Source organism: Bufo bufo, chromosome 1, assembly GCF_905171765.1.
Source record: "Bufo bufo chromosome 1, aBufBuf1.1, whole genome shotgun sequence".
In the NCBI taxonomy this organism is placed as follows: Eukaryota; Metazoa; Chordata; class Amphibia; order Anura; family Bufonidae; genus Bufo; species Bufo bufo.
Window position 1 is genome coordinate 612,387,702 of NC_053389.1, and position 22,193 is coordinate 612,409,894.

Consider the following 22,193-nt stretch of genomic DNA (forward strand, 5'->3'; position numbering starts at 1 on the left):
ACAGCTTCACGGATGCATCACGGACCACCTGCTCACGGATTTGAGCACGGACGTGTGAATGAGGCATTTATTTGTCAGAAATCTGGGGTGTTGTGCATTGCCTGGAAGAGATTGACTCACATACACTGGGAAACTAGTTGAGGGGGCCCTATGAAATCTGTGTACGCCCCTGCATGGAAGTATACATGCTTGTTGTGTATTGTTTCAGAAATGCTAAATCAGATACATCAGTGTTACCTTACAAATTTGTAAACATATAAAACAATATTTTGTTTCTCCTATGTAGTGTAACAGACTATTGAAGTGGTGCCCTGCTCCAGACTGTCATCACGTTGTTAAAGTTCAGTATCCAGATGCCAAGCCTGTGCGTTGCAAATGTGGCCGTCAGTTCTGGTGAGACACTAGTGCAAGAAGTGAGATGTAGAGACCACCTCTTTGTTTCAAGCAGTACAGTAACAGAGTGAACACTTTTCCATACCTCCCATTCATGTGAAACAGCTGAATCGGAGTGTACAGCTATGCTCCTCTCCAGTTGAGCATGGAGATTTTGTGCCCCTTGTCCTCTGCAATAGTGGGGATCCCCCTTACAGAGCATAGTATTTTAATCTGCCCGATTTGAGTGAAGATACAGGAGATAATCCATTCCCAGGGGGCCTGTCAGCAGCTTATTCCTCTCTCCACATTAAAAACACATGCACGCTTGGGTGAGCTGAGCACGCATGTGAAATGGAGAGTCAGGAAGGATGAGTGTTCGGCAGGTATTCCAATTGTATGAGCAGCTTAAAAGTGTTTTCCAAACACTTAATTTTTATTTAATCACTTAGAATGCTTTAATAATATAGCAAAAGAAGTAATAGTTATCTTAAAGGGACTAGGTCGTCAATATCAGATGGGGGGGTTCACTTGAATGGGAGCTGCATTAGCCTGGCACGACCAATAGGCAGTGAATAATTTTGCTTCCGACTCTGTCCACTGTATAGTTTCCAGCATCTGCAGGTCCCCAAAATAGCTGATCAGTGGGGGTGCCAGGTATTGTACTCCCGCAGCTCCAATGTTGATGACGTATCAATATAAAAAAACTGGAATAACCCTACAATCTCCTGGTGCTCCTGTTTCAACACTTCCCAGGTCCCCGCCTGTCTCTGCAGTCCCTGCTTTGTTACAGCACAGACATGTGACTTTTTTTTATAATTTTAATTTCAAATTTATTTGAATGTGTAATAAGCTTAAAGCCCCATTCACATCACTGTATTTTTTTCCGCATCTGATCCGCATTTTTTTTGCAGATTGGATGCAGACCTATTAATTTCAATGGGTCCACAAAAAATACTGACGGCACACTGTCCGAATCCATATGTCCGTTACGCAGTCCCAGAAAAAAGATAAAACATGTCCTATTTTTGTCTGTTTTGCAGACAAGAATAGGCATTGTTACAATGGGTCGGGGGAAAAAAGGATGCAACACAGACGTCATCTATATTTTTTGCAGATTCTCCTTTTGTGGACTGCAAAATACATACAGTTGTGTGAATGCACCCTAAGGGTATCTCTTTGCCATGTGGGTGTGTGTATATAACAGTCTAAGTGCAGCACCGCAGTATTGCCATCTTCCAAACTATGTTATATAAAGACATGGAATAGTTTGGGCAAAAGAGAATTTTCTTTATTTTTTATTTTATTTTTTTGCAGCTTCAATTGTGGAGAGAATTGGCATGATCCTGTTAAATGCAAGGTAAGTACCGTAAATTCGGTTGACATGTGGTTAAAAATAATTTATCCAGTCTTGTTTCTTGGGGTACAACATATAGTAGTGTTACACTTAAAGGGGAAATTATAAGGTAATTTTAAGTGATTTGTTTTTTGCAGTGGCTCAAAAAATGGATTAAGAAGTGTGACGATGACAGTGAAACATCAAATTGGATTGCAGCTAACACAAAGGTAAGATTTATTGCCACCAGTCTTCTGTATGTCTGTAAGGGCACATTCACACGACTGTAGTGTTTAGTGGATCCACAAAACACGCATAACGGCCGTGTGCGTTCCGCAATTTGCGGACCACATATTGCCGCATCTATAATAGAAAATGCCTATTCTTGTCCCCAATTGCGGACAAGAATAGGACATGCTCTATCTTTTTTTTGCGGGGCCGCGGAACGGATGCGGACTCATTCATACGGCCGTCTGAGCCCTAATTCTTTAGTTTGACGCTTTAGTAGTAGCAGGATGCTAGCTTTCCACAGACCTTGAACACTATTTTACTGGGCTTGTCCAAGTTTTTAATACTAATAACCTATCTTCGGGATATGTCATCAATATCTGATCAATTAGAAATGAATGGGCGGCACTGCGCTTCAGTCGCGGTCCAGGTGCACGGTCAAAAGGTAGATACCTCGATACTTGTAATAGAGAGACCAGCACTCCGTAATTCCAGTGATGAAAGAAAGGTTTCTTTATTCGTCACCCATATGTGACGCGCGTTTCGACACTAGTCTGTGTCTTTGTCAAAGTACAGGTGATAACAGCTCAAAGTAATATACAAATGGCACCATTAAATACAATTCAAATAACCCGCCTCCTAGCCACGTCAGTGGTCACATGGCAAGGGGCGGACTGAACCGCCCCCAGCCATGTGATCAGTCACGGGGTCAGGGCGTCATACTGCTAAGCAACCCATCCAAACAGACTGACCATGAGTGGAGTACGGTAAGACATGTATCTGACCCATATATTATTATCTATCAGAGCGATCTTTGATCCTTTATACATCTGGTTTACACAATTTATGAGTAGCAATACATTAGAATTAGACCGTCTCCTCCTCATGTAAAAAAATCATATGGTCACGGAAGCAGCAATGCCCGTCACATGATGTGTCACATGACATAGCACCGTTACGTCTCAGATCCAAAAAGTATTACAAAAAATATCAAGTCTCATAGAAGATAGATAGCGCTGCAGTATTGAAAATTCATGTCAGGTTCAAATATATTCCAGAGAACTGAGGTATCCATATTTGGTTACAAAACAACAGCATACATAGATACACAGTAACAATCCACAATTATTTACTGCACTCATTGAATCAGAGGAAACTACTCAGTGAATATTCCTTATTGAGGCCTTTGGGGGCAAGCGTCTCAAGTCGATGGATCCAATATGCTTCACGCTGGTGGAGCATCTGGATCCGATTTCCTCCACGTCGAGGTAGGGTCACTTCTTCTAAAATTTGAAAACGCAATTGTGAGATGCGGTGATTTTTTTGAGTGCAGTAAATAATTGTGGATTGTTACTGTGTATCTATGTATGCTGTTGTTTTGTAACCAAATATGGATACCTCAGTTCTCTGGAATATATTTGAACCTGACATGAATTTTCAATACTGCAGCGCTATCTATCTTCTATGAGACTTGATATTTTTTGTAATACTTTTTGGATCTGAGACGTAACGGTGCTATGTCATGTGACACATCATGTGACGGGCATTGCTGCTTCCGTGACCATATGATTTTTTTACATGAGGAGGAGACGGTCTAATTCTAATGTATTGCTACTCATAAATTGTGTAAACCAGATGTATAAAGGATCAAAGATCGCTCTGATAGATAATAATATATGGGTCAGATACATGTCTTACCGTACTCCACTCATGGTCAGTCTGTTTGGATGGGTTGCTTAGCAGTATGACGCCCTGACCCCGTGACTGATCACATGGCTGGGGGCGGTTCAGTCCGCCCCTTGCCATGTGACCACTGACGTGGCTAGGAGGCGGGTTATTTGAATTGTATTTAATGGTGCCATTTGTATATTACTTTGAGCTGTTATCACCTGTACTTTGACAAAGACACAGACTAGTGTCGAAACGCGCGTCACATATGGGTGACGAATAAAGAAACCTTTCTTTCATCAATATCTGATCGTCCGGGGTCTGACTCCTGACACTCCTACTGATCAGCTGTTTGAAGAGATGGGTGCTCCGTGATAGCAGTGGCCTCTTCCAGTGATGTCACATGGCCTAGGTGTAGCTCAGGCCCATTTGAGTGAAAGGGCCTGAGTTGCAAAACCAAGAAATCTGCTATACAATGGACAGTGCTGTGCTTTTTAAGCTGCGAGAATGCTGCAACGTTCACCAGAGCACCAGTACCTTCTCAAACAGCTGATCGGCAGGGGTCCTGGGCATTAGACCCCCACCCTTCACATACTGGTGACCTGAGGATAGGTCAAAAGTATTAAACGTTTAGAAAACCTTTTTAATCCGCATTGTTTTGCCACGTTACTGTCCCTTCTCTTCTGCTGTTCTCCCAGTCTCCACTGAATTTGTTGTTGTGTGTAATAACTAGGAGGCTCTGGATGAACATATATAGTTCTTTACTAGATAAAAGTTCTTAAGTACATGGTGTATGGAGAACACTAAAAACAAATATAATGAATTCAAACTGTAACCTTAATAAATTTTTAATTAAATCATGGTTCTCCTGGGAAAAAGATGCTTTTTCTGCAGCTTATGGTAACAGTACATCAAATCCCATTGCCCTTGCGTACATTCATTTTAACAGTTTTTTTTGTTATAACCTCATCAACAAAATATTCACTATCTGCAATATAATTATTTATTTTAGTTATATAATTTTATTTCTGTTTCCTCATCCCCAGGAGTGTCCCAAATGTCACGTTACCATAGAAAAAGATGGAGGCTGTAATCATATGGTGTGTCGGAACCAAAATTGCAAGGCAGAATTCTGCTGGGTGTGCCTGGGTCCTTGGGAGCCCCATGGATCAGCTTGGTAAGAGTTGAGTGTTTGACTACAATTTGGAATATCTGGAAAATCATAGCTTTGTGCTGTTGTGACCATTTTATCTAACAAATAAGTACTGTCAATTGTTTGTCTTTAATATTTCCAGTATTTTTACCTATTTATTACACTTGTATTGACTGGCAAGAGATGCTGGTCCTTGTGTGTATTGAAATGTTATACTGTTGAATATTTGGGTGTTCAGTTATGTTTTGTCAGAGGCTACTTTTCAGGCCCCTTGCAGACGAACGTGTGTGGATTAGGTCCGGATGCGTTGCGAATGCGTTCAGTCAAAAATGTGCGATTTCGCAGGCAGAGTCATTTAGTTTTGCCTGCGATCGCATTCAGTTTTTATTGCGTGGGTGCATGGAGTTTTGATGCATTTTTCACGCACGTGATAAAAAAACTGAAGGTATACAAACAATATCTCTTAGCAACCATCCGTGAAAAACGCATCGCCTCCGCACTTGCTTGCGGATGCGATGCGTTTTTCACGCAGCCCCATTCACTTAGATGGGGCCAGCGTTGCATGAAAATCGCAGAATATAGAACATGCTGTGATTTTCACGCAACGCACAAGTTATGTGTGAAAATCAACGCACATGTACACAGCCCCATTGAAATGAATGGGTCCGGATTCTGTGTGGGCGCAATGCGTTCGCATCCCGCATTGCACCTGCCCGGAATACTCGCTCGTGTGAAAGGGGCCTTTATTGTCAGAGGCTACTTTTTACTATGAAGAGTTATAACCGTACCAAATATTACAGGTATAATTGTAATCGCTACAATGAAGACGATGCAAAGGCTGCCCGAGATGCACAAGAGGTGAGCACACGAAAGTGAAGAAGTTACAGTTTGTAGAACTAACAGAATTCTGTAAACCAGATGTTCCTTTTTCAAGTAGAAGCTATTTGGGCAAGGCAATTTTAGACTGGCCCTTCCGTTACTTGCCCCAGTTTTGAAACAAATATGGATTACTATAGGATTCTGTGGTGATCTCGGTTCAGTTCGCTAGAACCGTGTGCGGTCTGGGTATTGTGGCTGTAATATGGACTCTAAAATGAACTTACTTTTTGGCCACTCGAAAGTCGCCTAATACAGAAGACCATATAATAATGCTTTGTAGAAGGGAACACTGCATAAGTATTTCTTTTATCTTATTTTAGTTTTTTGGAAGAATTTTGGCTAGCTTAGATTTCCCAATGTGCTTTGTTAGGCATGTAATCACTTGAGGCTTTTTTCATGCGGGGGCTTGTCTGCCTATGTGTAAGTGTAGAGAATCTCTTCACTTATAGATTGGCTCCCTCTTTGAAAATGAAGAATATTTTTTTTTAAATCTTTCTAATGGGTGAATGAAGGTCTACTTGGGAGAAGCAGGATATAGGACATGTCTGTCCTGTACCGTCCCTTGAATTATGCTGAATAAGAATCGGTTTATATAGCATTGGAGTTTTGGGAGTCGGAAGGGGTATGTCCAGGCAGATGGAAGTAAAGATTGTCATGCACTAGCGGTCAGCAACCATCAGCACCCCAGCTGCTGTGAAACTACAACTCCCAGCATGTACACTTGGTTGGCTGTTCTTTTAACTCCCATTGAAGTGAAAGGAGGTTTCTGGGAGTTGTAGTTTCAGAACACGTGGAGTGCCGGAGTTTGCTGATCCCTGTCCTACACATTACTTGAGGAAAGCAAGGGAAAGAGCATGACAAAATTTAACTGGATTAGAGCTGTTGGAACATGTCACACAAAAGTACCGTAATATACAGTGAAGAACAGAAGTATTTGAACACCCTGCGATTTTGCAAGTTCTCCCACTTAGAAATCATGGAGGGGTCGAAAAAAAAATCAGGAAATCACATTGTATGATTTTTAAAGAATTTATTTGTCTTGCACTGCTGAACATAAGTATTTGAACACCGTTAATATTTGGTACAGAAGCCTTTGTTTGCAATTACAGGGGTCAAACGTTTCCTGTAGTTTTTGACCAGGTTTGCAGACACTGCAACAGGGATTTTGGCCCACTCCTCCACACAGATCTCCTCTAGATCTGTCAGGTTTCGGGGCTATCGCTGAGCAACACTGAGTTTCAGCTCCCTCCAAAGATATTCTATTGGATCTAGGTCTGGAGACTGGGTAGGCCACTCTAGAACCTTGATATGCTTCTTATGGAGCCACTCCTTGGTTATTCTGGCTGTGTGCTTCGGGTCATTGTCATGTTGGAAGACCCAGCCACGACCCATCTTCAATGCTCTGACTGAGGGAAGGTGGTTGTTGCTCAAAATCTCACAATAAATGGTCCCATTCATCCTCTTCTTAATACAGTGCAGTCGTCCTGTCCCCTTCACAGAGAAGCACCCCAAAGCATGATGTTACCACCCCCATGCTTCACAGTAAGGATGATGTTCTTGGGATGCAACTCATCCTTCTTTTTCTTCCAAACACGACGAGTGAATTTTAGACCAAAAAGTTCTACTTTGATCTCATCTGACCACATGACTTTCTCCCATACCTCCTCTGGATCATCCAGATGGTCATTGGCAAACTTCAGACTGGCCTGGACATGTTATGACTTGAGCAGGGGAACCTTCCGTGCAATGCATGATTTGAAACCATGACGGCGTAGTGTTCTACCGACAGTGACCTTTGAAGTTGTGGTCCCAGTTCTCTTCATGTCATTGACCAGCTCCTCCCTTGTAGTTCTGGGCTGATTCCTCACCTTTCTTATCATCACTGATACCCCACGAGGTGATATCTTGCATGGAGCCCCAGTCCGAGGGAGTCGTCTTTAGCTTCTTCCATTTTCTAACAATTGCTCCAACAGTTGATTTATTTTCACCAAGCTGCTTGGCAATTGCCCTGTAGCCCTTTCCAGCCTTGTGGAGGTCCACAATTTTGTCTCTGGTGTCTTTTGACAGCTCTTTGGTGTCTAGCCCATGGTAGTAGTTGGCGTCTGACTGACTGTGGGGTGGACAGGTGTATTTAAGAGCTCAGACAGGTGCTACTAAGTTAGATTAATGAGTGGAGTAGAAGTGGACTTTTTAAAGGCACAGTAACAGGTCTTTGAGAGCCAGAATTCTTGCTGTTTCTCAGGTGTTCAAATACTTATGTTCAGCAGTACAAGACAAATTCTTTAAAAATCATAAATGTGATTTCCTGAATATTATTTTTTTTTTATTCTATCTCTGAGTGGGAATGCAGCTACAATGTGAATTTCAGACCCCTCCATGATTTCTAAGTGGGACAATTTGCAAAATCGCAGGATGTTCAAATACTTCTGTTCCTCACTGTAGAACACGATTACCAGCATGACCAATGGGTTAAAGAATTTAAAATGCTGTAACTAATAACAATAATTAAGTTGTCTAGTTTCTATCAACTCCCTTTCATTTAATGTGTGCCTATCTTTCACTTTGTAAATTTATTGTAATTACCCAAATGAAGACCACTCAATCTGGAATGCAGCCACTTGGCCACATCCTTCTTTCTCCTGCAACTTCCTATGATGTCACAACTGTTTGTTACCCTCCTGATCTTCTACACTGCTGTGTCCTGTAGTGTGAATACCAATCTATTGTAATATGGGTGGGGAGAAGGTGGAGCCCCACGATCTTCTGCATACTCAGTAGTAAAGCATTGAACTTCAGGTACATGTGCAGACACTGTTGGTGCTGACAAGTCAACAGTCCAGGAGCTGGCTGTTCCCTACTCTACTACAGTGTCTGCAGGTGATGTGCATGCGCCGGATGTTCTTCAGTTTGCCGCTGTAGATGCAGAGGATTGTAGGGCATTCCAGATCGGTAGAGAAACTGCATTTGGGTAATTACAATAAATGGCAAAGTGAAAGATGGGCACACACTACATCAAATGAAAGGGGGCTAATGGAAATTGAAAAACCTGTTTAAGGTGGGGGAATTAGGTGTGTCTTATGGACTCTGAATAATTAAACTTTTTTGTTTTGCTGCAATATGCATTTTTTGCCCAATATGATTTTGCATTCCTTTATTTGAGAATGAGTTCAATATTGTACTGTATTTCACTGGTGCAGCGATCCAGAGCAGCCTTACAAAGATATCTGTTCTACTGCAACCGCTACATGAACCACATGCAGAGCTTGCGATTTGAGCACAAGTTATATGCCCAAGTCAAGCAGAAGATGGAGGAGATGCAGCAGCATAACATGTCATGGATTGAAGTACAGTTTCTGAAAAAGGCTGTGGATGTACTGTGCCAGTGCCGCTCCACACTTATGTACACGTACGTCTTCGCATTCTACCTCAAGAAGAACAACCAGTCTATTATCTTTGAGGTAAGTTTTAATACAGTTTGTGGATATTGTTGACATAAAAGACACTACTAGGTTATGCAGTACCAAAGTAATGATGACCTATCCTCGGTATTAGTCAGCAATAGTGTTGATCGAGCACCAAAATGCTCTGGTGCTTGAGTAGAACACTTTGGGATGCTCAGGTGCTCTACAGAGCACCAGAATACAATGGGAGAACCCGAGCATTAAGCCAGGCACCCCCTGCTCTGAAGAGGGGAGGGTGTCTGGTTCATAGGAAAAGGTCAGAAATTGATGGAAACACCACTGAAATAGTTCGGGAACAGCATTAGGGAGGATGTCTGGATGCATCGTGGACTCCCAGGTCGCTGCTGGGAGCGATGATGTCCGAGTAGTACGCCACTTTTACACACTGACAATAATACGTACAAAACCGAAGATAAAATTTGTTAGGAAACATTCTTTCCTGTATATTTACTTGTATATAAAGTGCAAGTGCTGCCAAAAATTACAAGGAAGAGGCACTCCGATACAACCTGTATATCACATAAAGGAGGGCCTCATTCACATTGTAGTACAATTGTTCAGGTAGTGGGACTCCTACACTCATAAAGCCTATGCACTAAGTGAAAGGGCTTCCAAAAATGACAAGGAACTGGCACTCGAATACACCCTTTCTTACACATAAAGGAGGGAATCGTACACACCCTTGAAAAATTATGATTGATGGTCTGCTGGTGACCCTCAAAAACATTAGGGGCAATGGCCTTCTGCTGATTTGACCATCTAAAACATTAGCGGTGAGGGCCTGCTGCTGAGCTGACCCTCTAAAACATTATGGGCGAGGGCCTGCTGGTGACCCTCTAAAACATTAGGGGTGAGGGCCCGCTGCTGAGCTGACCCTTTAAAACATTAGGAGCGAGGGCAACCTAATAAGCATGTTGATATGATGGAGGAGGAGAACAAAGATTGAACCATATACCCTTTTTTGTGGTGGAAGGGGTTCATGGGAATACAGTGTATTGAATACATTTAAAATGCCTTTATGTTTAGCCGCTTTCAGTTGACAGGCGGATGCGCTTATCAGTTAATATGCCCCCAGCAGCACTAAATACCCGCTCTGACAACACTGGCGGCAATAGTTGTAAGGCACAGAGGGATCACTGAGGACGCTGACATGGTCTGCTACATCTTCCAAAACTTTTCCCTCCTTGTGACACTAGGCCGCGCATCAGGGTGAGGGTGCTGGCGGGGTGTCATGAAACTGTCCCAGGCTTTGGAGAGTGTTGCCCTGCCTCTGTTGGAACTTCTGTGTGTTCCCCTCGTCTCCCCTCCTCGGTTGCCCAAGGAACTACGTACTCTGCCGCCAGCAGTGTCAGCTGGAAATTTTTGGAGCAATTTTTCCACAAGGACCTTCTGGTATTGCACCATTTTGCTAGTCCTCTCCACCACAGGAATGAGAGATGAGAAGTTCTCTTTGTAGTGGGTGTCGAGAAGGGTGATCAACCAGTAATCAGTGTTGGCCAAAATGCGTATAACGCGAGGGTCACGGGAAAGGCGGCATAACATCACCCTGTGGACTGTCTTCCCCCATTTCCACCTTTTCCACATGGAAAGCGTCTGCCTTCATTGTGAGCAGCGAGCGTTTCAGTAGACACAGAAGTGGGATGGTTACGCTGATAATAGCGGCATCGCCGCTCACCATCTGTGTTCATTCCTCAAAGTTGCGTAAAACCTCACAGAGGTCAGATGCCCACTCGTCACTTGTGAAGAGTGGAAGCTGACTGGAAAGGCGATGACCATGTTGCAGCTGGTATTCCACTACTGCCCTCTGTTGCTCACAAAGCCTACATGTGGAACGTGGAGTTCCAGCGCGTGCTCACGTCGCACAACAGTCGGTGAGCTGGCAATTGCAAGCGCTGCTGCAGCATTGTCAGACCGGTGGCAGCAGTAGATGACTTTTGGAAATGGGCACACACGCGGCACACCTTCACAAGTAGCTCAGGCAAATTGGGGTAGGTTTTGAGAAACCGCTGAACCTCTAAGTTGAACACGTGGGCTAGGCATGTAATGTGTGTGAGCTTGCCGAGCTCCAAACCCGCCATCAAGTTACGGCCATTATCAGACATAACTATGCCTGGTTCTAGGTTGAGTGGCGAGAGCCACAGCTCAGTCTAGTCCCTTATACCCTGCCACAGCTCTGCGGCAGTGTGCTGTTTTTCACCTAAGGCAATTAGTTTTACCACGCCCTGTTGCCGCTTCCCCACTGCAGTGCTACACTGCTTCCAGCTACTGACTGGTGCTGCAAGATGAGAATTCAGAGGTGGAGGAGGAGAAGGGGGGGTTACAGCCACTAATGTAGGTGGTTGCGGAAATCCTGATGGAAGTAGGGCCAGCAATCCTTGTCGTCGGTAGCACCTGTGCCATCCCAGAGTGCGACTCACTCCCGGCCTCCACAACGTTCACCCAGTGTTCCATCAGGGAAATGTAGCATCCCTGGCCAAAAGCACTTGTCCATGTGTCAGTCGTTAAGTGGACCTTCCCAATTACTGCTTTGGTCAAGGCACTGGTGATGTTACGGGACACATGTTGGTGTAAGGCTGGGACTGCACACCGGGAAAAATAGTGGTGGCTGGGGACTGAGTAACGTGAGACGGCCGCCACCATTGGGTTGCGAAAAGCCTTTGTGTCCACAAGCCTAAATGGCAACATTTCCAGGGCCAGCAATTTGGAAAGGTGCGCATTTAGAGCTATGGCCTGTGGGTGGGTGGCTGGGTATTTGCGATTTCGTTCAAAGGCCTGGGGTATAGATATCTGTACGCTGCGCTGGGACACAGAAGTGGATGTGCTAGCTGATGGTGCTTGCGAAGGTCCAGGTGCAGGGCGGGAGGCATCCGGTCTTGCGTCTTGGACAGGGGATTGGCCAGCACGTAACACAGGGGAAGAGGAGGCAGTGATGTGACCCGCAGATACTGATTGTGGACCCAGGCATTCGGCCAACATATTAGGGTGCTTTGATGCCATGTGGCGGATCATGCTGGTGGTGTTGAGGTTGCTAGTGTTCACGCCCCTGCTAATTTTTGTACGGCACAGGTTGCAAATGACAATTCTTTTCTCATCCGCACTTTCCTCAAAAAAGCACCAGACTGCGGAACACCTACCCCTTGGCAAGGGAGATTGCGGCAAGGGGGTGCTCCAGGGAACAGTTGCGGGCCTGTTTGGTGTGGCCTGCCTTCTCCCTTTTGCCACCCTGCTGCCTCTTCCAGCCTGTTGTGGTGCTGCGGATCCCTCACCCTCTGTACTGCTGTCATCGCTCGGCTTGCCACCTTCCCAGGTTGGGTCAGTGATTTTGTCGTCCACTACCTCCTCTTTCACTTCCTTCCCCACCGTCATCTTCTTCTGACTGGATGCTCAATAGTTTGGGAATCAATGCACAAAATCTCCTCATGTCCCTCTTCAAGCGGGCTTGGCGAGAAGCCCAAATCAACGAATGGCGATGAAAAGAGCTCCTCGGAGGATCAGGGTGAGGATTCTGTTGACCAGACTCTTGGCTACTGAGACTGGACTTTGTGGAAGACAGGGTGGTGCTTAAAGGGTTTCTATCACCCCAATTTTCACTAATAAACAGGCTGACATTATAGATGTGAAAAAGTCACCTGAATTTAACTCTGCATTTCTTTTATTTAAGTATGCCCCTGTTTTCGTGTAATTGTAACTTTTATTATATGTAAATGAGCCTCTAGGAGAAGGTGGGGGGGGGGGGGCGGGGGCGTTGCACCTACTCCCAGAGGCTCCGTTCAGCCAACAAACATGCGGGGAGGAGACTCGAGCATCGAGTCAAAATGGTGTTCGGTCGAGCATGCTCGCCCAACACTAGTCAGGAATAATTATTGGGGGTCCAAACTTGAGATGGCGAGCAGGTAAACATTGAAGAGGACGTAGCACTCGCTCTCGCACATGGGGGTGCCGGGAGTCAGACACAGTCAGTATTTGTAAACCATTTAATGGATTGAGCCCAAAACACAGATGTACACATTTTTCCATTATTGTTTTTATTTATTTATTTTTATATATATATATATATATATATATATATATATATATATATATATATATATATATATATATATACTATGCCTGTTATTGGCTTACAAATACAGACCAAAGCACTGCCATGTGGAAGTGACCCAAAACTAATGGCAAGAGATGCCTAAGGGGAGGCGTGATGGGGGTGCTTGCTAAAGCTACAGGCAGATGTTGGAACCTCACCTGCATAGCAACTTTACTAAAGTTGCTGACTCCTGGCATAGATGATGGCCTGCCTACTTGTTCATACAAAACATAAACTATACATGATTTTTTTCCCTCCTTGCATTACTCATGATCATAGTTTTAGCGTATATACTCACTGTTCTGCCATGACCAAGTTCTTAGAGCTGAATGCCTGAAAACTGACACTGAGAAGTGGCAGACTAAGGGTACTTTCACACTTGCGGCAGAGGATTCCGGGAGGCAGTTCCGTCTCCAGAACTGCCAAACGGATCCGTCAAAATGTATGCCAACTGATGGCATTTGTCAGACGGATCTGGATCCGTATTACAAATGCATTGAAATGCCGGATCCGTCTCTCCGGTGTCATCCGGAAAAAACGGATCTGGCATTTATTTTTTTCCACATTTTTTGCGGTCTGAGTATGCGCAGACCACAATGCCGGATCCGTTTTGCCGGAACACTCGGGGCCGGATCCGGCATTAATGCATTTCAATGGGGAAAAAAATGTCGACAAGTGTTCCGGAATTTTGGACGGAGATAAAACCGCACCATGCTGCGGTATTATCTCCATCCTGAAAAGGCAAAAAGACTGAACTGAAGACCTCCTGATGCATCCTGAACGGAATGCCCTCTATTCAGAATGCATTAGGATAAAACTGATCAGTTTTTTCCGGTATTGAGCCCCTAGGACGGAACTCAGTGCCGGAAAAGAATAACGCTAGTGGGAAAGTACCCTAAGCCTCCTTTAGTCTGGGCTACAGGACAGTTATTACTCTTCAAGAAATGATAGAAATGCTTCAGTTGGGTTTAATAAATGTAAAATAGAAATGTAAAGTCATTGCTATTTTCACATAGTGTTATGTGAATTATACATTTTAGGTAGAGACCTTTTCTATTTTTCTGCTGATAAAGTTATATGTTGTTCTTTGAGGGTAGTGGTATTTGCACGATTGAAAATAGATATAACTTATTGAATAACTTTTATTACCAAAAATTTTTTGTGAGGAGGGAGGTAGAAAAACAGCAATTCGGCAATCTAATTTGATTTTTCTTTTGTGTAGAATAATCAGGCAGATTTAGAGAATGCAACAGAAGTTCTTTCTGGATATCTGGAACGGGATATTTCACAGGATTCTCTTCAAGACATTAAACAAAAAGTACAAGATAAGTACAGGTGGGGACTGTTTGCATTTGTGCCATAGCGCATGATTTATTTTTTATTTTTGCTTGATTTGTTGAAATACCATTAAAGGAACCTGGCGTGTTAAAAATGCAGTCCAGTCTGGAGGAAGTATGTTATAGAGCAGGAGTAGCTGAACAGATTGATATGTATTGTATGTTTTTGCTTTATAAGAGGCACCTGATCATAAGACACACCTAGGTTTTAGAAAGGAATTGCTAATAATGACCTATCCTCAGGATAGGTCATCATTATCACACCGTTGGTCGTCCGAGTCCCAACACCCTGCCGATCAGCTGTTTAAGGGAGCCCCCGAACTCTCTAAAGCTCTGGTGAGCTGTGCAGGCTCCTAGCAGCTTTCCAAGCTTTGCCCCATTGACTTGAATGGGGCTGAGCTGCAACTAGGCCAGGTGACCGATGTACGTCACATGGCCTAGGAGGTGGCGCCGGCTTCTTCTAACAGCTGATCAGCAGTCGGACTCCCAGCGATCTGATTTTGATCATCTATCCAGATGTTTGAGAAAGGCTCATAGTAGCCGAAACGCGTCACTTGCCTCCTGTATGTGACCATTAAAATACTTGAAAATTATTACCATAGCGAGTCTCTGTGCAAGTTCTTGTGGATTCTCCCTGGACGCGCGCACCGCATCACTGACACACGGAGTGCCGACTGTATCTTCTCTGGATCTATCCAGAAGATAGGTCATCAATATAAATTCCCGGATAACTACTTTAACCACTTCCCGACCGCCCATTGACTATAAACGTCCTTGAACGTTCTGGAACGTCCATTCAGAGATCGCAGCTGCACACTAATCGTGCAGCTGCAGTTTGTGTTGACTGCTGTCTTTGACAGCAGGGCAACCCTTAGAGAAGGCAGGGACAGTTACCAGGTGTCTCTGCTTTCTAGATCGCTGTATACACAGCACTCGCCAAGGGCTGTGTATACAGTGCTGGAAGCACTATGCGCTTCTTGTTCCGGCCTAGTGGTCATGTGACCGCCGGAGAGTGCAGGATCTGTCTGGTCTTTCACAGACCTCGATCCGCCCTGCACTGAGGCTGTACAGCGCTGTATTCTGCTGTACAGCCTCTCTGGGGGGTGTATTTCCCCTGTAATTGGGGCTACTATGTCAGCCCCAGTTACAGGAGAAATTAATAGTGAAGAAAAAAAGTGAAGTTAAATGTCCCCCAGAGGTCTTGTATGACCTTATGGGAGACAAAAAGTGTAAAATAAAAAATAAAAAAATTGTGTTAAAATCAAAAAATTTAAAAAAAGGTTTCACATGTAAAAAAAAGAAATTCCCCAAGTAAGGAATAAAAAAAAATTTGAAAAAATAAAATAGACATATTTGGTATTGCCGCGTCTGTGACGGTCTGCTCTATAAATATATCAATGATCCACCCAGTCCGATAAACACCATAAAAAAATAAAAGCTGTCAAAAAAAGCCATTTTTGTCACCTTACAAAAAACAAAATTGCGCAACACCCAGTGATCAAAAAGGCATATGTCCCACAAAATGGTACCAATAAAACTGTCACCGCATTCTGCAAAAAATGAGCCCCTACATAAGAAAATCGCTGGAAAAATAAAGCTCAAAAATGCTATTATTGTGTTAAAGTGAAATAAAAATAAATAAAAGTATACATATTAGGTATCGCCGCGTCCGTAACAACCAGCTCTATAAAAATATCACATGACCTAACCCCTCTGGTGAAGACCATAAAAAATAAAAACTGTGTAAAAAAAAAAAAACATTTTTATCACCTTACATCACAAAAAGTGCAACACCAAGTGATCAAAAAGGCATATGTCCCACAAAATGGTACCAATAAAACCGGCACCTCATCCCGCAAAAAATGAGTCCCTACATAAGAAAATCGTAAAAAAAAATATATAGCTCTAAGAACATGGACACATTAAAACATAATTTTTTTGTTTCAAAAATGCTATTATTGTGTAAAACTTAAATAAATAAGAAAAAGTATACATATTAGGTGTCGCCACATCCTTAACTATCTGCTATATAAAAATATCACATGACCTAACCCCTCAGGTGAAAGCTGTAAAAATAAATAAATAAAAACTGTGCAAAAACAACCAAATTTTTGGTCACCTTGCCCCATAAAGCGTTATAATGAATGGTCAAAAAATCATATGTACCCATAAATAGTACCAATAAAACTGGCACCTTCTCCCCTAGTTTCCAAAATGGGGTAACTTTTTGGGAGTTTCTACTGTAAGGTTGCATCAGGGGGACTTCAAATGGGACATGGCATCTAAAAACCAGTTCAGCAAAATCTGCCTTCCAAAAACCATATGGCGCTCCTTTTCTTCTGCTCCCTGCCGTGCGCCCTTACATCAGTTTACGACCACATGTGGGGTGTTTCTGTAAACCGCGGAATCAGGGTAATAAATATTGAGTTTTGTTGCTGTTAACCCTCGATGTGTTAAAGAAAAAAATGGATTAAAATGGAAAATCTGCCAAAAAGTGAAGTTTAAAAATTTGATCTCCATCTTCCTTTAATTCTTGTGGAACGCCTAAAGGGATAACAAAGTTTGTAAAATCAGTTTTAAGTAACTTGAGGGGTGTAGTTTCTACAATGGGGTCATTTATGGGGGTATCCACTATGTAAGCCCCACAAAGTGACTTCAGACCTGAACTTGTCCTTAAAAAGTCTTAAACATTTAAACATTTTAAGAATTGCTTCTAAAATTCTAAGCCTTCTAACGTCCTAAAAAAATAAAATAACATTTCCAAAATGATGCCATCATAAAGTAGACATATGGGGAATGTTAAGTAATAAATATTTTATGAGGCATCACTTTGTTTTAAAAGCAGAGAAATTGAAATTTTGAAAATTGCAAATTTTTCTAAATTTTTGGTAAATTTGGGATTTTTTCATAAATAAAGGTGAAATATATTGACTCAAATTTATGACCATCATGAAGTACAATGTGTCACGAGAAAACAGTCTCTGAATGGCTTGGATAAGTAAAAGTGTTCCAAAGTTATTACCACATAAAGTGAGATATGTCAGATTAGCAAAATTAGGCCTGGTCAGGAAGGGGGCAAATGGCCCGGATGTGAAGTGGACTGGGACAATTTAAATCTTCATTTGGCTCCCCACCTTCTAAGAGCCATAAGTTTTTTACTTTTCTGTTCACAAAGCCTTATGATTGCTTATGTTTTGCAAAACAAGTTGCATTTTTAATTGCACCCTTTAATTTAATCTTATATTAAATTATAGAGAAAAAAATTGTGTGGAGAAATTGAAAAAAATCTGCACTTCTGCAGAATTTCCGACATTCTGTGTGCGATAAAAATGATATGATTAGTTTTTAATTGATTTACTACTTTTGATAAAATACTATTTTCTTTGTAGCAACATTCTGACACAATAACTTTTTATACTTTTGTTTACAGAACTCTGTAGTTTTTAATGTTATCATTTTGGGGTACATACAACTTTTTGATCACTTTTTAATCAAATTTTTGGTGATGACAATGGTGATACCAATTCAGTTTTTTTTTTATTGATTATTTCTTTTGTATCTGTACACTAGATACAGGGTCTTTACTGGCAGCCTATTAAGCTCTGCCAAAAGCAGGAATAACATGCAGTTTGCTATGGCAAGTTTAGGAGCCTTCACAAGGCCCCAGGCTGCCATAGCAACCAGTAGAATTTCACCATGGGGAGGACCGAGGGAGCCCCCTTCCTCACCACCCAAATGCTACGGTCACTATTAACTTCTGCATCTGAAGGATGAAATGACTGGAGTTATGTCCAGTCCTAGTGATTGCGGTCAGGTGGCAGCTGTTTTACACCGCCAGTACTCGCTGCATTTGGTGTGGGGTCAGCTCGTGCAGTGAACACCATAAAAACAATGGCAGAATTTTTTGTTCAGTTTTTTTTTTGTTTGTTTTTTTAATACACACAATACTCAATACATGAAAAATATGGTCCTGTTAAAAAATGCAACTCTTCCTGCCCAAAAAAAATGAAATTATAGCTTTTGAAATGCGGAGATGAAGTAATGGGGGGGAAAAATTGCAGCATTCTCAACCTCCTAAGGGTCCATTCACACGTCCGTTGTTTCTTTCCTGATCTGTTCCGTTTTTTGCGGAACAGATCTGGACCAGTTCTGTACCCATTCATTTTCAATGGGTCCTGAAAAAAAATCAGACATTGAGCTGTCCGATTTTTTTTCAGGACCCATTGAAAATTAATGGGTACAGAACTAGTCCAGATCTGTTCCGCAAAAAACGGAACAGATCAGGAAAGAAACAACGGACGTGTGAATGGACCCTTAAAGTCAAGTTAAAATTTGAAAAACCTTCCCAAAAATGGCACTTATTTTTCTTGTAGATTTTTTATGTTTCTGCAGTAAATCTTGTTGGCGCGCAACTCAGGGGACACTATTGAATTTTTAACTCCTTTGTGACATCATTAATTTTAAGCTACTTTCACACTCGCATTTGGTGCGGATCCGTCATGGATCTGCACAGACGGATCCGTTCAGATAATACAAATGTCTGCATCCGTTCAGAACGGATCCATTTGTATTATCTTTAACATAGCCAAGACGGATCCGTCTTGAACACCATTGAAAGTCAATGGAGGACGGATCAGTTTTCTATTGTGCCAGATTGTGCCATAGAAAACGGATCTGTCCCCATTGACTTACATTGTGTGTCAGAACGGATCCGTTTGGCTCAGTTTCGTCAGACGGACACAAAAACGCTACAAGCAGTGTTTTGGTGTCCACCTCCAAAGCGGAATGGAGACGGAACGGAGGCAAACTGATGCATTCTGAGCGGATCCTTTTCCATTCAGAATGCATTAGGGCTAAACTAATCCGTTTTGGACCGCTTGTGAGAGCCCTGAACTTATCTCACAAACGGAAAGCCAAAACGCCAGTGTGAAAGTAGCCTTAGCCTTAAGGACCAATAATATTTTCCCCCTTTGTGTTCTAGCAGTCATAACTTTTGAATTTTTTCTTCTAAATTTTTTCTTTTATTTTGTGGGATTAGTTGTAGGTTTTTTTAGGAACCATTTTGGGGTATATATTGTGTATTAAATAACTTCTATTATTTTATTTTTAGGGGGAAAGATTAATAAACAGCAATTTTTTGTTGGTTTGTTTTTACAACTTTCACTGTGTTGTAAAAATAACATAATTTTATTATCTGGGTCACTGCAATGATGATATTACCACATTTCTATATATTTTTACAGTTTTTTCTCTTTCCTCCTGCAGCTTGACAGCTCAGCAAGCTGCTCCCTCATTCTCTTCCAGACTGGAGGGGGAAAGGGGGGGGGGGCTGCTTTAGCTGCTCATAGATATGAGCTTTGTATTTTTTGAAAGTTGACATTCCAAGCTTTCAGACAATACCAGAATGGCATCAATTTGTTCAGTACAGGGGAAGATATCACTGGCAGAAATCGGGATGCTGTGAATACTGCTGAAAGTGAAAGTAAAAGCATGTTTTCCTGGCAATTATTCCCGATTTCTAACAGTGATTTCTCCTCTGTTGCTTGGACTTTAGCTGTCATTTTGCTCTTGTATGAAAGCCTGGAATGTCAGCTTTCAAACAAGACCATGTTTCTAGCTGCTACCATTCAGGAGATAGCAGCATCTAAAGCAGCCCTCTCCCCTCCACTTTCTGCCCCCTCCCAGCTTGGGCAGAACAGTTAGCTACTTTTCCCACTGCCCGAGCTGGACTCGGGCAAAACAGGTGGTTAAAGTGGTTATTCAGGATTTATTTAGAATGGCTGCTAGCTACTTCCCCCTTAGAATGTAAGTAGGATGGCTTGCCTCCAGCTGTCAAGCGGCATGGGGTTGGGTGAGAAGATGGGAAATTGCTACATTACACTGCACTCCAGCATCTGCTTTTGGGTACTTTCACATTAGCGGCAGGGGAGTCCGGTAGGCTGTTCCGGAGGGTGAACAGCCTGTCTGATCCGTCCTGCCGCTAGTTCACGTGTGCCCCCGGACTGCCGCTCCGTCCTCATTGACTATAATGGGGGCGGGGCGGGTCGGAGTTTCGGCGGCAGCACAGCGAGAGGCAGCCGGACTAAAAGTACTGCATGTCGTACTTTTAGTCCGGCTGCCTCTCGCCGTGCGCTGCCACCGAAACTCCGCCCCCATTATAGTCAATGGGGACGGAGCGGCAGTCCGGGGGCACACGTGAACTAGCGGCAGGACAGATCCGACAGGCTATTAACCCGCCGGAACAGCCTACCGGATTCCCCTGCCGCTAGTCTGAAACCAGCCTTAGGCCTCATGCACACGACCGTTGTGTGCATCCGTGACGTCATTTTTCACAGTTTAGCGGAAGTCCCATTCATTTCTATGGAGCTGTGAAAAAAAACTGATAGTCCTCCGTTTTTTCTCCGCATCCGTGATTCCAGTCCGTCAAAAAAATATAACTTGTCCTATTCTTGTCAGTGGAAAACGGAGGACGGACCCATTCAAGTCAATGGGTCCGTCAAAAAAAATGGATGCACAACTGGTATGTCATCCGTGTCCGTTTTTTTTCTACAAGACCTTGGTGCAAAAAAATTACATTTTATTTACAATGTTGGGCATGCATCTGACCATGTTTTCATCAGTTTTAAATCCATTAGAAAAAAGTACAAAATGTGTAAGTAAAGTCTTGGCTACACTGATGGGTTGTCACAAACTTCTACTTGGATAAGAAGGCCAAGACTCAAATGAAGTCCAGCTCTGATTGTAAATCTGTTCATCCTGGACAACCCCTTAGAAACACGCACATTGCTTGCTGCTCTTGTATTTGCTACTTATGTGTGAAGTAGATGCTTCCATTGTAAACTGGTCTGATTTTTTTACTTTTTTTTTTTTTTGCTTCCTTCCCTTAGATACTGCGAGAGTAGGAGGCGAGTTCTGCTGCTTCATGTGCACGAAGGTTATGAGAAGGACTTGTGGGAATATATTGAGGACTGAGCCGTCTCCACAGACCAACCTCTGTTGCCACCTGACACTATATTTCAAATCCCATTAAATGCATCTCTGTCCCATGAGGCTGGTCCCCGCACATTCAGCCGTCTCCTTTTCAATTTCTTGCTCTCATCTGTTGCGCTCCTACCAGAATGTTGTTTTTTTTTCCCCCTTTTTATTTTTTTTGGTAACAGAAAGTTTAAGTAAATTATATTGTAATAATAAAAAGAAAGCAGTTAGCAGAGGCAGTGGTTTGACAGTATTGTAGGCTTATTTAACCCCTTGGCAGGTAGTGACTGGGAAAGCACTGATCTGCATGTAAAACTGTTTGATAAGGCATTGCTAGTTACTTTGAGTACCAAGGGGTTAAAATGTGTGCAGCACCTCAGCTATTTGCAAATGCTTTCTCCTAACTGGCTTTGCCATAATCAGGCCGATTGCCCTTCCACTTCCCCCCTCAAGAACCTTTCCCTTTTGTTCTTTATATCATCCTGCCTATGTCTCTCCCCCCCCCCTGTTAATCCAGTCTGCTTTTTCTGCCAGTTTCTGCCCCTTTTCTCAACTCCCTTTTTATCTTCAGACTGTCCCTCAGCACCTTTTCTATTCCTGGGTTGGAGCTGAACTGCTTTGAAAAGTTGAAAAAAATAGAAGAAAAAAAAAAAAATTAAAAAAAAAAAGCTTTGTACATGACTTTTAAAAAACAAAATGA

At 42.7% G+C, this 22,193-nt stretch overlaps 1 protein-coding gene across 1 annotated transcript in view; it reads left to right on the forward strand.

Annotated features, from left to right (window-relative positions):
* Window positions 1-21,585, forward strand: part of ARIH1 (ariadne RBR E3 ubiquitin protein ligase 1) — an 88,164-nt gene extending 66,579 nt beyond the window's left edge. Inside the window, exons 8-15 of the mRNA XM_040413686.1 lie at window positions 287-393; window positions 1,690-1,732; window positions 1,867-1,938; window positions 4,651-4,781; window positions 5,558-5,615; window positions 8,834-9,094; window positions 14,404-14,516; window positions 21,406-21,585. Coding sequence (XP_040269620.1) covers window positions 287-393; window positions 1,690-1,732; window positions 1,867-1,938; window positions 4,651-4,781; window positions 5,558-5,615; window positions 8,834-9,094; window positions 14,404-14,516; window positions 21,406-21,490 — 870 coding nt within the window. The 3' untranslated portion in view covers window positions 21,491-21,585. The remainder of the gene's footprint in view (window positions 1-286; window positions 394-1,689; window positions 1,733-1,866; window positions 1,939-4,650; window positions 4,782-5,557; window positions 5,616-8,833; window positions 9,095-14,403; window positions 14,517-21,405) is intronic.
* Window positions 21,586-22,193: the final 608 nt, after the last annotated feature.